This window comes from Penicillium waksmanii, assembly GCF_028829765.1.
Source record: "Penicillium waksmanii strain IBT 27052 chromosome Unknown utg000007l:1.0-4314555.0:1.0-4317578.0, whole genome shotgun sequence".
NCBI classification, from domain to species: Eukaryota; Fungi; Ascomycota; class Eurotiomycetes; order Eurotiales; family Aspergillaceae; genus Penicillium; species Penicillium waksmanii.
In genome coordinates, this window is record NW_026643253.1 from 1,976,620 (window position 1) to 1,990,233 (window position 13,614).

The 13,614-nt window shown below is 48.1% G+C and overlaps 6 protein-coding genes across 6 annotated transcripts; 1 reads left to right on the forward strand and 5 right to left on the reverse strand.

The window, feature by feature from the left end:
* Positions 1-196: 196 nt before the first annotated feature.
* N7481_007560 (uncharacterized protein) lies at positions 197-394 on the forward strand (the record flags this gene model as incomplete). Its single annotated transcript, XM_057266779.1, has 1 exon — positions 197-394. One exon carries the CDS (start codon positions 197-199, stop codon positions 392-394), a length of 198 nt encoding a protein of 65 aa, XP_057120980.1.
* A 1,115-nt stretch (positions 395-1,509) lies between these two features.
* On the reverse strand, positions 1,510-2,028 carry N7481_007561 (uncharacterized protein; the record flags this gene model as incomplete). Its single annotated transcript, XM_057266780.1, has 1 exon — positions 1,510-2,028. One exon carries the CDS (start codon positions 2,026-2,028, stop codon positions 1,510-1,512), a length of 519 nt encoding a protein of 172 aa, XP_057120981.1.
* A 1,892-nt stretch (positions 2,029-3,920) lies between these two features.
* N7481_007562 (uncharacterized protein) lies at positions 3,921-5,467 on the reverse strand (the record flags this gene model as incomplete). Its single annotated transcript, XM_057266781.1, has 4 exons — positions 3,921-4,354; positions 4,497-4,854; positions 4,931-5,071; positions 5,132-5,467. The coding sequence occupies 4 exons, from the start codon at positions 5,465-5,467 to the stop codon at positions 3,921-3,923; spliced, it is 1,269 nt and encodes a 422-aa protein (XP_057120982.1).
* Positions 5,468-6,624: 1,157 nt separating this feature from the next.
* Positions 6,625-7,706, reverse strand: N7481_007563 (uncharacterized protein; the record flags this gene model as incomplete). The annotated part of the gene is made up of 5 exons (XM_057266782.1): positions 6,625-6,632; positions 6,685-6,985; positions 7,082-7,192; positions 7,264-7,574; positions 7,628-7,706. 5 exons carry the CDS (start codon positions 7,704-7,706, stop codon positions 6,625-6,627), a joined length of 810 nt encoding a protein of 269 aa, XP_057120983.1.
* Positions 7,707-8,227: 521 nt separating this feature from the next.
* Positions 8,228-10,749, reverse strand: N7481_007564 (uncharacterized protein; the record flags this gene model as incomplete). Its single annotated transcript, XM_057266783.1, has 5 exons — positions 8,228-8,429; positions 8,522-8,580; positions 8,642-8,724; positions 8,787-9,561; positions 9,613-10,749. The coding sequence occupies 5 exons, from the start codon at positions 10,747-10,749 to the stop codon at positions 8,228-8,230; spliced, it is 2,256 nt and encodes a 751-aa protein (XP_057120984.1).
* A 520-nt stretch (positions 10,750-11,269) lies between these two features.
* On the reverse strand, positions 11,270-13,476 carry N7481_007565 (uncharacterized protein; the record flags this gene model as incomplete). The annotated part of the gene is made up of 13 exons (XM_057266784.1): positions 11,270-11,493; positions 11,559-11,639; positions 11,694-11,759; positions 11,817-11,989; positions 12,041-12,162; positions 12,214-12,480; positions 12,533-12,651; positions 12,704-12,758; positions 12,811-12,857; positions 12,919-13,108; positions 13,159-13,177; positions 13,236-13,358; positions 13,412-13,476. 13 exons carry the CDS (start codon positions 13,474-13,476, stop codon positions 11,270-11,272), a joined length of 1,551 nt encoding a protein of 516 aa, XP_057120985.1.
* Positions 13,477-13,614: the final 138 nt, after the last annotated feature.

Consider the following 13,614-nt stretch of genomic DNA (forward strand, 5'->3'; position numbering starts at 1 on the left):
TGGCAATAATTAGAAGAAGGTAATCCCAAGCAGCAACAAGCGTGGAAAGGATTGCCGAGAGGTTAGTAGTGCTTTAGTAGTTTCTTTGCATTCATGATCACCATCGTTCATTAGCATGGTGGAATGTGCAATCATGGCCAAACACTGACGTTGACGGGGTATCGAGGCCTGACGGAGGCATAGAGGCCCCATCAGAATGCCGTCGGGAATGGAAGACAAGCAAAGAGTCAACAAGCTTGGGCCCCTGCAATGGTCGGCTGCCATCAGCAGTGTAAACAAACGCTGCATGAACCGCAGCGCAGGTGGTGGTGCGGCATTCCACGGAATATCATCGAGGGATCGGTATTTCCGCCTGACTTGGCCAACCACGATGGCCCCTTGCCCGATCATTTAGGCATGGCATGACGGCATGGCCTTGCTTCGGCAGTGCGACAGTGCCTGTGGTCCATTAAGGAGCTCTGTTTGATGCTCTCCAGGGGCTCAGCAATGGACGATGGGGTTTTCGGCCAGCCAAATTGCCCAGGTGGACGGCAGTTCAAGAGGTGAAACAGTCCGCCATGCTGAACCGGCATTCCCGTGATGTCAGTCGAAACGATCAGAAATCGCCGACAGCATCGAGAGAGACGGTAGCATTTTGAGCTTGGAGGGCAGCCATGTTGGGTAATGTCAAGGACAATCATTGGAACCTTGGGGATCATATAATCTCCACGGAGGTCTGACGGCAAGAGCACTTTCCCTCAGCATTCGGTCCTCCAGGCTACATACAAATGACCATGGGTATCCCCATTGCACAATGGCATTTCTACTACGAAAAACTATGGTTCACAACAAATACTTGTAGGTAAAAGTGTGGGATGTATCCCGTCTTCGACATTCCCCTCCCATCGCCCTCAATAAAGAGGACCCAACGGGGGGCGAACTTCCTATCGGGGAATATTCTTCTCCTGAACCGATCAGTCCCGAAAGACCGAAGGCAACACACGTCGTGGAGGTTGTCAAAAGAGACATGGACGAGGGTCGTGGCAGGTTCAGTTGCTTTTTTTCGATGAAGAAAGAAAGTCAAATGGAGAGAATTTCGGCGCTTTTGTAGGTGCGTGTGGTCACGTGCCCGGATTTATCTCGGGCCGAGGCTACACCCGTTGTGGACTAGTCTTCTATCCACACTGCATCCACTTTGGCTTCTTTTTACATCTTCAATCTTCTCTTCTCGGCTGTTTGTTTATTTGCATTTGCATTTGCATTTGCATTTGCGATTGGTGTTTCCATTTACAATTCAATTGACACTTCGGCTTGAATACAATTATCAGCATCCGGCTGTTCTCGCCAGTACCATCCAGCGATTCATAATGTACAATCCCGAAACGGGAGGTCTGGTGCAAACACAAGGAATTCACCGCGATTAAAGGAAATAATTCTTCTCCAATCATTGGTTCCAGGATATCTGCAAAATCTGGTTAGCTCAGATTGCCTCGATATTACTCATATAGCCAGATCAATCGTTGAGACTTACTATCCACCCATCGTCACTTGCTCAGCACTCGACCTCCAAGCTGCCCCACCCACTGCCACTGTGATCCCCAGAGCAATGGCAATCATGCTTCCCACCGTCACAACCGCAACCACCGCCTTCAATGCCATTCGCTGTCGAGTACTCAAAGACTGCATACACGATCGTCTCGGTTGCTCTTTTTCCCACAGCTTTGATCGTCGCGGACTATCCGTCCTCGATGCGGAATATGGCCCAGCATTCTCAATATCTCGCAAGTGACTCTGGCTGAGATTGTTCTTTGTCTCATAAGTGAGTTGCTCGTAGGATATCGTAGGCGATCCGTGTTTGTAGAATGGGGAATATGGCTTCGCCCCTATCGTTGGGTCAAAGTCCTGCGGGTGGATGATTTCTGGAGTAGACTGGATGGAACATGGCGATTGAATTCGTGGGGATGTCGGCCTCTTCTCGTGTTTGTCATCGCCTCCCTTGAGAGACGCGGCCACTTGGGCCCCAATCACTCCTAATCCATGCAGACTCATTGCGTTCTCGTTGACCTTGGCTGTGGTCTGCGTGCAGCTGGTGGTACCGCTTGTTTAGAATATGGAGGACAGTGATCGTCGAAACTTTCTCTTCGTCTTGGTCGCGGTTCTCCTTAAACTAGATTGGTTGGTCTTGGCTTCAGGGTGCCGAGGTGTTGTCGGTGGAGGTTGAATAAAAGCTTCGGTGGGGACAGAGATGGAGACAGTTGGGGCACCCCCGTACATAAACAATGTTGTGTCAACCTGGAATGCGCTCCAAGTCCACACCGACCGGGGCAGGCGCATCACTTCGACGAAGACGGACGTCAACAAAGCGTAAGACAGTTTTCAGAGAGAACGCTAGGCCAAAGACACGCAAGGCGATCACAACAAACGACAAACGCTCTTAAACAGCTCTCGTCTTTCTCAGTCAAACTACTCAGTGGAAGATCTCCTTTACCAGATTCTCCACCAGTGCCCAATTGATCGAGTGTCCTTGGGTAAATCAAATTCTCCCCTGTCCTGTACTGTACACTAGGGGTTGTGTGATTCAGCAACGAGCCTGTTTTGCCGCACTGCAAGGTCAAATGTTTTGCCTGCTTTTGCCATCATCCCTTGATTCAACATCTCGTGCGGCCTGCTCAATGCATTCCTCCCTACTCACTCGAGAAAGGATTGACTACCCCTGCAGGAGTCAAGGCTGCAGCTATTGGCAGTTTGCGGACAAGAATGCATGCCTAGCGGCCGATCCTCTTGCTGCCCCGTGCGCTCTCGTTTTCTGTTGTCCGCATTCGTGTCCGAAACCAACCCCTTTCCCCTATTCCAATGTGCAGGTACCAACTGAGCGCATGCTATGAGTACGAAGTACTCCGTAGAACTCTGTCTGATCATAGTACTGCACAGACTCGTGTGGCAAAGTCTGTGGGGCGCCGCTAATAGCTCTAATTTCGAGGTGGATTCGTCCAGAAATTCATAACACTTGTCTCTCAAGTAGTTCTTCAACCTTGTACTGTAGTGTTAGATAGTTATAGATGCTACAATCCAAGTTAATAGACTACCCTATTATCCGAGTGGTGTATCCGTGTGCACGTATTGTAAATTTTTTTTTTTTTTTGATTTTTGATGTAAGTCTTGATTCGTTGCGATCGGCGATCGGCCATGTCACTAGTATCAACCATGGAACTTCACAACGGTTCTTCTTCTACAGAAAGCGCTACGTCCCGGAACAATGAGATACCTGGTATCTATTATTAATATTCATATTCATTCGGATTTTATTATCGGCTCATGGTATCTCATTTATTAGTAGTATTTCAAGGTTATGGTGGAAATACACCCGTTCTAGGGTTGTCGTCCCAAGGTCCGTCCGAAAATATATCTCCGGGCAGGAGTTTAGTGCTGTGTAGTACTAGCAACATGGGGCATAGTATTCAGCTCCAACTTCAACATTCGGAACTTCCTCCAACCTTGGAAAGTTGAATCCCAAGGTTTTCAGGCCTCGGAAGTTATTAGTAAAGACTACTAGTTAGTAGACAGTAATTCAACTTGAAGTCGCAGCTTGAAAACCGTAAAATGCCAGCAGCCTCCAGCCAGGGCTTGTGAGCAACTACTACTACTACGGCTGTAATAATTTTCTTCAATCTACTGGCACCAGGGCAGTCTACTGCCAGAAATGCCAAAGCTACTGGATAGTCGACTATGACTACTAATAGTAGCTTCTTATTCAAAGCGAACATGTCTGAGATGCCTTATACTAGTATACAGGAGCAGTGATAGACTCGGCCATCCCTTGAGCCCGTCATCACGAAATAGACAAAAGTGTATCGATCGAGTCCAATATATGCTGATTTTATTGTTCCCCAGAAAATGAGATGCCAGCATCTGCGAGTTATGTTCATTCCGAGGCACAAAATTCACTGGCCTGGCTCCCACCTTGATCGCGTTGGCATATCTATGGTCTCATGCATGGGTACATATTCCGCGACGAAGGGCGCGGTGGATGCAGTTGATGTACTACTAGACGCGGGGGATACCGGAGACGCAGCAGATGCGCCACTAGATGCGTTAGATGGACTCGTGGGCACTGGCGACAATCCAGGGCGCTCGTTGGAGTCGGATTGCTCCAAAAGACTCCATCCAAACTGCAGAAGTTCGCCAAAACGATAACCGAGGTCGGATCCCATGTCGCCCACATGTTTGAAGAGCTTTTGGCTCCAGATAAATTTCTCTTCACGTCTGAGTTCCATGTAAACCTTGGCGATTTGACCCATGCCGAAAATCGTAACGTTGATGCCCCACGCCTTCATGCTGTCCTGCACGCAATAGGGCATGGCTCGACTGACCTCGTCTGCATAGTATTCTGAAAGTTGATATTCTTTGTTGGTGTAAGGATCGGGGGGGAGCCGATGTATATGCGTATGCATGAGTCTGGCCGAGCAGAGCCTGGAGGATGGACATCGCTGACCAGAAGACAATATGTAACCTCGCACAATCCAAAGAGGAGAAGCCATAGGGGCGACCGAATAAATGTTCCGATGACGATATGTTTTTGCACGGAAAATCACTGCTCTCGCCGACGTAAGGACCGCCACCAATACGGACCTTCATGCGCGAATACCATGATAACAGCTTTTCTCTGTGTGCAAGGCAGTCATAGAGCGATAGGTGGCAGGCCGCATTATCGGAAACATCGGTCATACTGACTGCAGCTGCTATTGGTGAAATGTCGGCCATGAGTTGAAACAATTCATCAACAGCCGCATTTTCGTTGGAAATCAAAGCCGCCGGAGTATGCTCTCTAGCCAAGTCTACTACATTATTTGCTTCAATTGGTGAAAGTGATGTTAACTAATGCCATGACAGTTAGTTGCATTGCATGAGGTCGATAGTGAAGCCAATTCTCTGACTTGACGTGGGAGCTTACCAGTCGCATTCGCTGAAATGCCAGACATAGAGTTTTGATGATGGGGCTGTTAGTTGAATGTGATAAAATATGCTTGAAGATCCCGTTGGTCACTGCTGTTTGATGTACCATTACATCAAGACCATGGGGACAATACATCGCCTGAATTCGATGTCAGCTGATGTGCATTGAGAGTATCAGAAGTTGGAAAAGAAGACTTACCACCAGGATTTGAAAAATGCCAATTGTAAAGAAAAGCTCATCGGTGTACCTGTTGCGGCTAAGCTCCCGTGATACGTGGTGTATCGCACCATTATATAGCTGAAGTCCATGATTAAGCATGCGAGTGTCCTTGTTGAGCTTGCCAAGATAGATACAAGACGTCGCCGCCATAGCTTTCTCGAGCATCACGGGCTTATTTGGTATCGCGGATATTCCGGACAGCAGAGTATACCAAGGATCGAGATCGAGAGTTCCCGTGATGTCATCGGGAAAGTAGACATTAATATATGAAGCGACAACTTGCTCTCGGCTGAATGAAGCTGTATTCACTGTCATTGGCGGTCGCACCGCAACCTGACCCGTGCGACGACGATCTCGCGGCGATTTCTGTTCATCTTCTTGGGCGGAGCCATTCTGATAGACGAAAATAAGCCTTCTCTCATATCCCTCGCACTGAATGCCTCTTTTCAGACAATTGCCGCATTCTGGCCGTTGTGTGTCACACTAAACGCCCCCCCACGTTAGTGTCGAAATTCGGGGTCCAGGGGTAGTTTTAAATGAGTGGGCCTTGTAATATGTACCTTTACTCTCCGCCGTTTACAATTTGTGCAGCCCTTGGATTGAAAGGGCTTGCCACCCATGCTTGCGGTGAGAATGAGCACTTGATGGTGCGTGGATTCTCCCACTTCATAAATTGGCGGGGCTGGGGGGCGGGTTCAGGAGTGAGACTTTAAAAATGGAGAAGCCCTCAGACCCGGACGTTGGCCCCAAAAGAACTGGTTCCACCAGGGCCCACCTATCTGCATGATTATCCAATAATAGAGGATGCTGAAACCTGAAGAAAATCTCTCCAACCTGCCAAAGCAGCCTGAAGTGCAAAATAACGGATATTTGTGGAAGTGAGCGTTTGCTAACAGCCTCGTAGTAGCCGCACGTTGGGCGAGCCTATCAAAAGCAATTATCGACTACAGGAATTTCATGCCCCTTGCCGAAAAGGGGGAATTTGGAGTCATTACCCGATCACCAAGTTAGAAATTAGAACCTGCGAGTCAGGTCCTCGTTGGCTATTGCCGTGAAGAGTCGCGCGCTTTGCAGACACTTTTTTCGGCCGTTGGTGCATTTGATCGGCTCATATTTTCCCTGTGTGCTTCTTTTGCAAGCCATGCTCTAATTCTCAGACAAGCGGATCTCAAATTGGATGCAAACTCTTTGTGGAGTAAATTCAAGCTGTTATGTGGTGATATATAGTAGCTTCAAATCTACTAGTACTACTAACTAGTACTACTGTGCCAAATTCAAGTTGTTTAATACTACGCAGCCCATAAGCCCTGGTCACAATGGCAGCCGATGAGGCGAATTTGGGGTTGATAATTCACCCAGGAGGTTTCCAAATAACCCATGTAGCTAGTATAACGATCTCATTTCTTTCTACAACTTTGTCCAAATTGGTACGAATGATTCGCGTGATATTTTTCAGCCTTTTTACACCACATTTAACAAACTATAAATGTTAGCAACTTTCCTTGACGAGGGGTCCTGTTGATTCGGCTTACTTCCAATGACACCATTGACAGGAATATCGATCGAGGTTGTGTAGCTCGCAGCATCACTCAAGAGATACACATATGCACCGCCGAGCTCTTGAACCTCCGCCAGGCGTGGAAATCCACCGTAGTATTTCAACTGCTGCTCCCAATCGGGCTGCTGAGGGACCCAATATGTCATTGCGGTATTCACAAGACCAGGCGAGACGCTATTCACGCGAATGCCATACTGAGCCCACTCCATAGCAAGGGTGTGTGTCATGTTTCGAATGCCAGCTTTGGACGCGCCGTAGGGGGTGGATGGAACGCGCTGCAGAAGTCAGCCTACGCGATCATTGAACATGACTAGCAAAAGACCCGTAGAACGGTAGAGAAATCCCTCCCCTCAAAAAACAGCTTTACGCACCTTGTTAGGACGATAAGAAGCCATCGAAGCTGTGAACACAATCGCCCCCTTGATTCCGAGCTCAATGAATGCGCGGGCGGCACACCTGGCCGTGTAAAATGCGCCAAAGAGCTGATGCATTCCAATTAGTAAACCTTGTTCACCTGAAATGTGGTCATGAGAGAGTATCATATGAGACTCACGTTTACGGAAAATAGCGCCTCGATCTCTTCGGTCGTGAAATCCAGCGCGGCCTTGTGGTTCGTTCGTCCTGCATTCACGACCATCCCGTGAAGCGCACCGGCCTCCTCAACGATTTTATCCACGGCGGCGGAGATGCTAGCCTCCTGTGTTATATCGGCTTGGACTGCGAAGACTTGGTTTGGGAAACGCGTAGACAATGCCTGGAATTCATCACCAGTTTCGCCGATGTCGATGGAGTAGACCTTGGCAGCACCGTTAACGAGACAACATTCTGCGACACCGAGTCCGATTCCTCGGTTTGCACCGGTGACTATTGTAATATTTGTCAATTACCAAACTTTGCGCAGTCAAGAAATTACTAACTAGCGATGACTTTTGATTCAAGTGCAATCTTGGTCTGGGGCTCCGCGGGTGCGGACTGCGAAGGGATGGAAGATGACATCGTATAGGAATGTTTGGAATTAAATCTAGGTGATATTACAACTAAAATAGAAAGACTGTTTATCCTGGAGACCCCGCAGTTTTATAATTTGTCTAAAGAGGTCGGACAGACGCGGGGTTAAGAGTACTCTGGGATACTTTTATTTTTGGCTCGGCTCGAGGTAAACTGGACGATCGGAAGGATTGCATTGATCCCTGACTATTTGGAAGCCAAGAAGATGAAATTTAAGAGGATTGGGCATTTGGGTCGTTTTACGGGCGATATTGCTTTCCAATTCGTTCGGATATTGAGTGGATAATGGACCTCGACTCGAGGACCACAGCCCCGCACGGAGGTGATCCGAGGTCAGGGCACCACTAGTTATGACAGCATCGCAGAAGCAGCGTGTTACAGGGAAGAATGACCATTTATTTAGGTTGGAATCCGAAAAAATATCGAGGCAATAAACTTCGCAGTTCTACATTGAGGATAGAAAATCTATATTCGTTTCGCTCGTAATTCATAGCACCTACTCATATCCCTTAATCCATATCGGCATCGCACTCGTCTTCGTTATCGTAGTCGCCCCAGAACTCTTTCAGATCCTCAACCCGCCATGTCGTCGCCCATCCAGTCTCGCGCTCAATTCGGACCAACGTCTCAACTATAGCTTCATGCTCGGAGTAATGCGACATGACCTTCCCGGCTATCCAGAGAGGCTGCAGCGCATTGGTCCAGCATCCACTGAAGTAGGAAACGATCAGTATTTTGATGATTTGATTTTCTAAGCAAGAAAGAATTTGAAAAAAGAGACAGGTGCGCCAAAAATAACTTACTGGTGAGCATTTGAAGCAGAGATCGCGCAAATTTGGCGAGCATGCCAAAGGACAGATTTCTGGGATATTGTTAGCGGATGTTCATACTAAGAAATATTTTGGAGGCCTTTTGAAACATACCGGCTTTTTCGAAAGGACTATCGTCTTCGGCTTTCGTTGGAGTAATAGCAAGGCACTGACATGATATAGCTGATTTCCGGAGACTGGAGATTGTTCGATATGATTAGTTTCAAGAGCCAGAAGAGTTCAAGGATGGTCAACATACTGGCAGCTCCATTCCCATATAGCACCGTTGGAAAAGGCTTGCCTCGTGAAGCTTGGCTGGGGGTGGAAACAGTGAAGATAGACTTCATCTGGCTGGGCCGATTCTCATACCATTGTTCCACATGGGTGAACAAATCTCCCCAGCGGTGGACATGAAAGTTTCCATCCTCTTCAGGAAACGACTGACAAGATGTGCAGGGATGCGGGGCTTTGGACGATGACCCGAAGAGAACGCTGAGTGTTTCTGCACATAGATAGACAGTGTAATTGGCATAGGTGTCAAAATTTGTCTTGTTGGAAGAAAGAAACAGACGCGATGCCTCGGAGCAGCTCATGTCTCTGGGCCTCCAGTTGTGAATCGGGATGATGGTATCTTCCTCAGAGATGAGACCACCACAGACGTCCATTCTTGCAAAGCACCAGAAAAGGGCCTGCTCTTCATTCCCCGAGAAGCCATTGATACCGGCGGCTTGGATCAGATAAGCACATCCATCCAAATGTCGTCGCCATTCTTTTGGGTTGCAGGACAACATTTCCAAAACGCAGAGGATAACGCAAGAAGCAATCACGGGTGTACTCTTGCTTTCTAGCTCAGGGAACAGAAGATGGATAGCCTCTTGATACAAAGATAAACTCTCCGATTGAGACTTTTCGTTTTGCTCTCTCTCCAGCTGTCGCGCCGACAGAGCTAGAATTGAATATCGCAAATGCGGCGATGTCTTTGCCATCTGGGGAAACGTGGAGGCAAAATGACGATTGTTATCGAACATATCGAGCTATTACCGTTAGCCAATGAATAATTGCTGAGAAAAGAGCAAATAACTTACCCATGAGCAGATTTCATTCAGATAATTCTGCCACAAAACGTGTTCTCGCTCTGGAGACAAGTCAAAATATCGACCTGCACTAGAACGTTGAGGCTGTCGCGTAGATTGACTGAAAGAACTATCACTCAGGCCTGACGGCGTATTGACATGGGAGATAGACCCCTGTGAGCTGGCCCGTCTTGGGACATCTGGCCTAGCAGTCCATAACTGGCGGTTTCGTAGCGCCGTGTGAAGGGCCTCGTAGGCCGACCCCGGAAGAAAGACATCATTTGTAAAGTCAGCTGGGTCGGAGAAGACACTATGATCAAACAAAGGGGATGGAACAGTTTGATATGAGCCCTCCACGGAGGAATGGAATTGAGCGCCGTTGAGATTCCTTAGTGTAGTAAGGTCATCGATGACGTATCCAGGACTGGAGTTTAAATAGGCGTGAGGCGAAGCATGATCCGGTAGTTGAGGCTGAAAGTCACAGTGCAGATTGGCCGGATATTGCTCTTGGCTGGTTGATCCATGCTGGTGTACATGAATTGCATCCTGCCCAATGGCCTCGCAGTGAGGGGAATTGTGACTAGGACCGTGCGACGTATGGGACGAGGTATTGCCGGTCAGTGGGGGTGACAAAGGAGGACCAATACCAGTCAAATTGGAAGGTCGATCCGCATATCCAGAAGCAGTAGGGGTATTTGGTTGGTCTTCTGGCGCCGCAACCTTTGGCATATCGACATTGGTGGTCGTCTTTGAAGGCGAGATAGAGGGGCTTTTTCGCCCCGATAGATCAGAGCTTTCTTCGATCGGACGTTTGACCCCCCTAGTTCGATGCTGATCCGGCACAGCATTCAAGATCTTGAATTTACTTTGGCGCTTATTTTTGCTCACAGCGCCGCCCTGGCTCATCGAGGGGTGATCGGATTCCAGTATTTTGATGTTGGAATCGCGAAATGAGCCTAGCATGCGCCATTGGCACTCATCACCTCGGCGCTTACAGCCAGCGCAAGTCGGCTTTTCTTCGTCACATTTTCGTCGGCGTCGACTGCAGTTGAGACAGCCAGTTCGGGTGCGTTTCTTAGGCTCAAGTTGCCTCGCATCTTGCCTATCTTCCTGCGACAAGGCGGGTGGATGGCTCTTGTGGGTATCCATGTCTGTCGAGAGAATATTGAAGATTGTGCTTGTCATCTCGCTGGTCAAAGTCCACCACTGCAGAATCCGGGGGTTGGGATGGAGGGTCTGTACGACGTGGGGATGGAAGGACTACATAAAAGCCACTTGCCGAAAGGAGAACTTTTAAGCGCTCAGTCGGTCCCACCGGCTGGCTTGCCGTTGGTCGGCCTCCCGAGGAGTTTGGTGGCGTGGAGCCAGGTTTCCGGGGTACCCCCGAGAAATGACGGAACTCGTCTTACGGCAATAATTGACCAGAAATTCGGCAAGAAGCGAGATGGTCGTCAGGGCCAGTTTTGCCTAAGTTGAGAAGTGATACTACTTTGTTCTAAGGTTCATTGAGAGAGAAATTGCGTCCTTGCATAAAAGTTTACATAGTGCTCGATAATTTACATAGTGTTCCCGAGGCCGATAAAACAACAAAACTCGTTGAAAATAAAATAGGTTGCTCTAGCTTTGCTGACTTACTGACTTGCAATATAACCTCCAATAAAGCATAAATCTATTCAAAATGCTGGGTCTCTACACTTTCGAGATCTTTACCGTGAGGAACGGCATCTTTCTCGTGAGCAATGCGCGTCTCTGCATCTCCGGCCACTCCCATAGATGATTGCCAGTGAAGCTTGACCTTTTCGCCAGTAAATAGGTGGTCGATCTGCTCCAGCGTGAGGTGTCGTGTTTCGGGGTAGAAGAAGTAGATCAAGGGAAAGAAGCAGAAGTTGAAAACTGATTTCATGTTAGCAAGCCGCGAAGAAAAAATAATCAAAGAATCTCAATTGGGAGATGCATACCGGCAAAGTAGATGTAAGTCCGATAACCTATGTTTGAAATCGAGACGGGGGTAATCTCCACGACCAGGAAAGTAAAGATCCCTGTTTATTATGTTAGCCTCAATAACAATTCATGATTTAATTTCAATTGCGTACAGTTGGTAGCAGTGGCCAAGGATGCCGAGCGGGTTCGGATGGCAAGGGGTGCGTATTCCGCAGGCACTGTGAGGAATATTAGCATGGCTCTCAATAATAAAAGACGGCGTCGAAAGAACGTACAGAGCCAAGGAATGGCTAGAAGACCGACTGCAAAGAAGAAATTGAACAGGAACAGCATAACCGTGGCCACCAAACCAGAGGCATGGGTTCCATCCCAGACAGTACCAGCCAAAATAGCCATGCAGCATCCCTGTCCAATGACGGCAAACATCATGAGTTTGCGACGACCAAGGCTGTATAATGTTAGTATTTCTTCCCGGGCTAGCAAATAGACTTGATCTTACCGGTCAATGACCCAGATTGGTACTAGAGAAGAAAAGAAATAAGCCACACCGTTGAAACCTGCCAAGAGGAGGGCCGTGTTGTGGTCCATTCCCACGGACTCCTCGAAGATGACTGTTGCGTACTGTTTCTGAATGAGCAAAAGTGAAGATGATCAGATGAATTGGTTACTCACGTAGGTGATAAGGTTGATGCCTGATACCTGCTGCATCATCTGTCCACCCATACCCAGAAGAGTTCGGGTAAAGAAACGTTGCGGGCCATCCTTGAAGAGCAACTTGAAAGACCCTTCGGCTGAAGCCTCAGTCTCCTCACGGATAGCTTGTGAGATATCTCTGACATCAACACTGACGACGGTATCGTGCTCATCGATTTCGCGTGCGTTGTCCTGCAGGGACCAAATAATGTGGCGAGCCTCATCTTCTTTTCCATGTTTAATGAGCTAGATGGCGGTTAGTCTATATGCTGTAAAATTCAAGCACCCTTTGACGTACCCATCGAGGAGATTCCGGAAGGAAGACAACACCGATGAATGTAAGAACGGCGAAGGCAATCTGGATTGCAATGGGAACGCGGAACTGTGCCTCGCTAGAGTTATACGAGAAACCGTAGTCTGACAGACGTAAGTATAATGCAGGATAGAGTTGGGATTCGGCTTTACTCACCGACCCAGTACGACAGCATGACACCAAAGATGTTGATGGCTAATTCAATAGCCAGCTATGTCTATTGTCAGTACATTCCCTTTTATGTCATTGGATAAGCGACGTACTCCCTTGCCACGGCTCGCTGCTTTACTCAACTCCGAGTGCCAGACAGCTAGAAAAGGGACGATCGTCAGTTGGTTCCGAAAAGGATCTCTGAAACAACAAAAACTCACGGATTGTGCTTGTGTTGAGACCATTGCCAACACCAGCGACGATACGACCGACAATAAGCTGGGGGATTCCAAATGCACTGCATTGCAAAGCAGCGCCAATGCTGAGAATAACACATCCAGCCATGATACACTTGCGTCGACCAAGCATTTCGCCGGCAAACAAGGAGATTATAGCACCTAGGAAGCAACCCTATTCCAATCAGAATATGGAGAGAATGTGTCTTGCTTCGATTGACTCACGATTTCATAGATAGCAACACTATACAGGAAGGGATTGTGAGCTTTGGTCTCGCGCTTGATGGTTTGCGTCCACTTACACTGTCCCTTGTAGCGCAGAGCTACCATGTCCAGTCTTAGTCGTATTGATCTCAGGGAACCTCGCGACAAAGGCATCACCAGTCAGAAGACCTGACATCACACCCTGATCATAGCCAAAAAGCCTGTGGCGATCAGCAAGGGATATCAGTCGGACACGAAAGGAAGAAGCACATACAGGAAGCCACTGCCAGCAGTGGCCGTGATGGCCCAAGCCAACTCTCGTCCGGTGAGGTATGTCATGGCACCGTTCAAAAATGAAATTCTCTTTAAGGGAAAAACTGCACTAACGAAAAGCCGCAGTGAGAATTTCTAGATGAAGTGAAAGTAAACAAACACTCTGTCTAAGTCCAATGTGATGGGGTCTGGCTCCTTTTATAA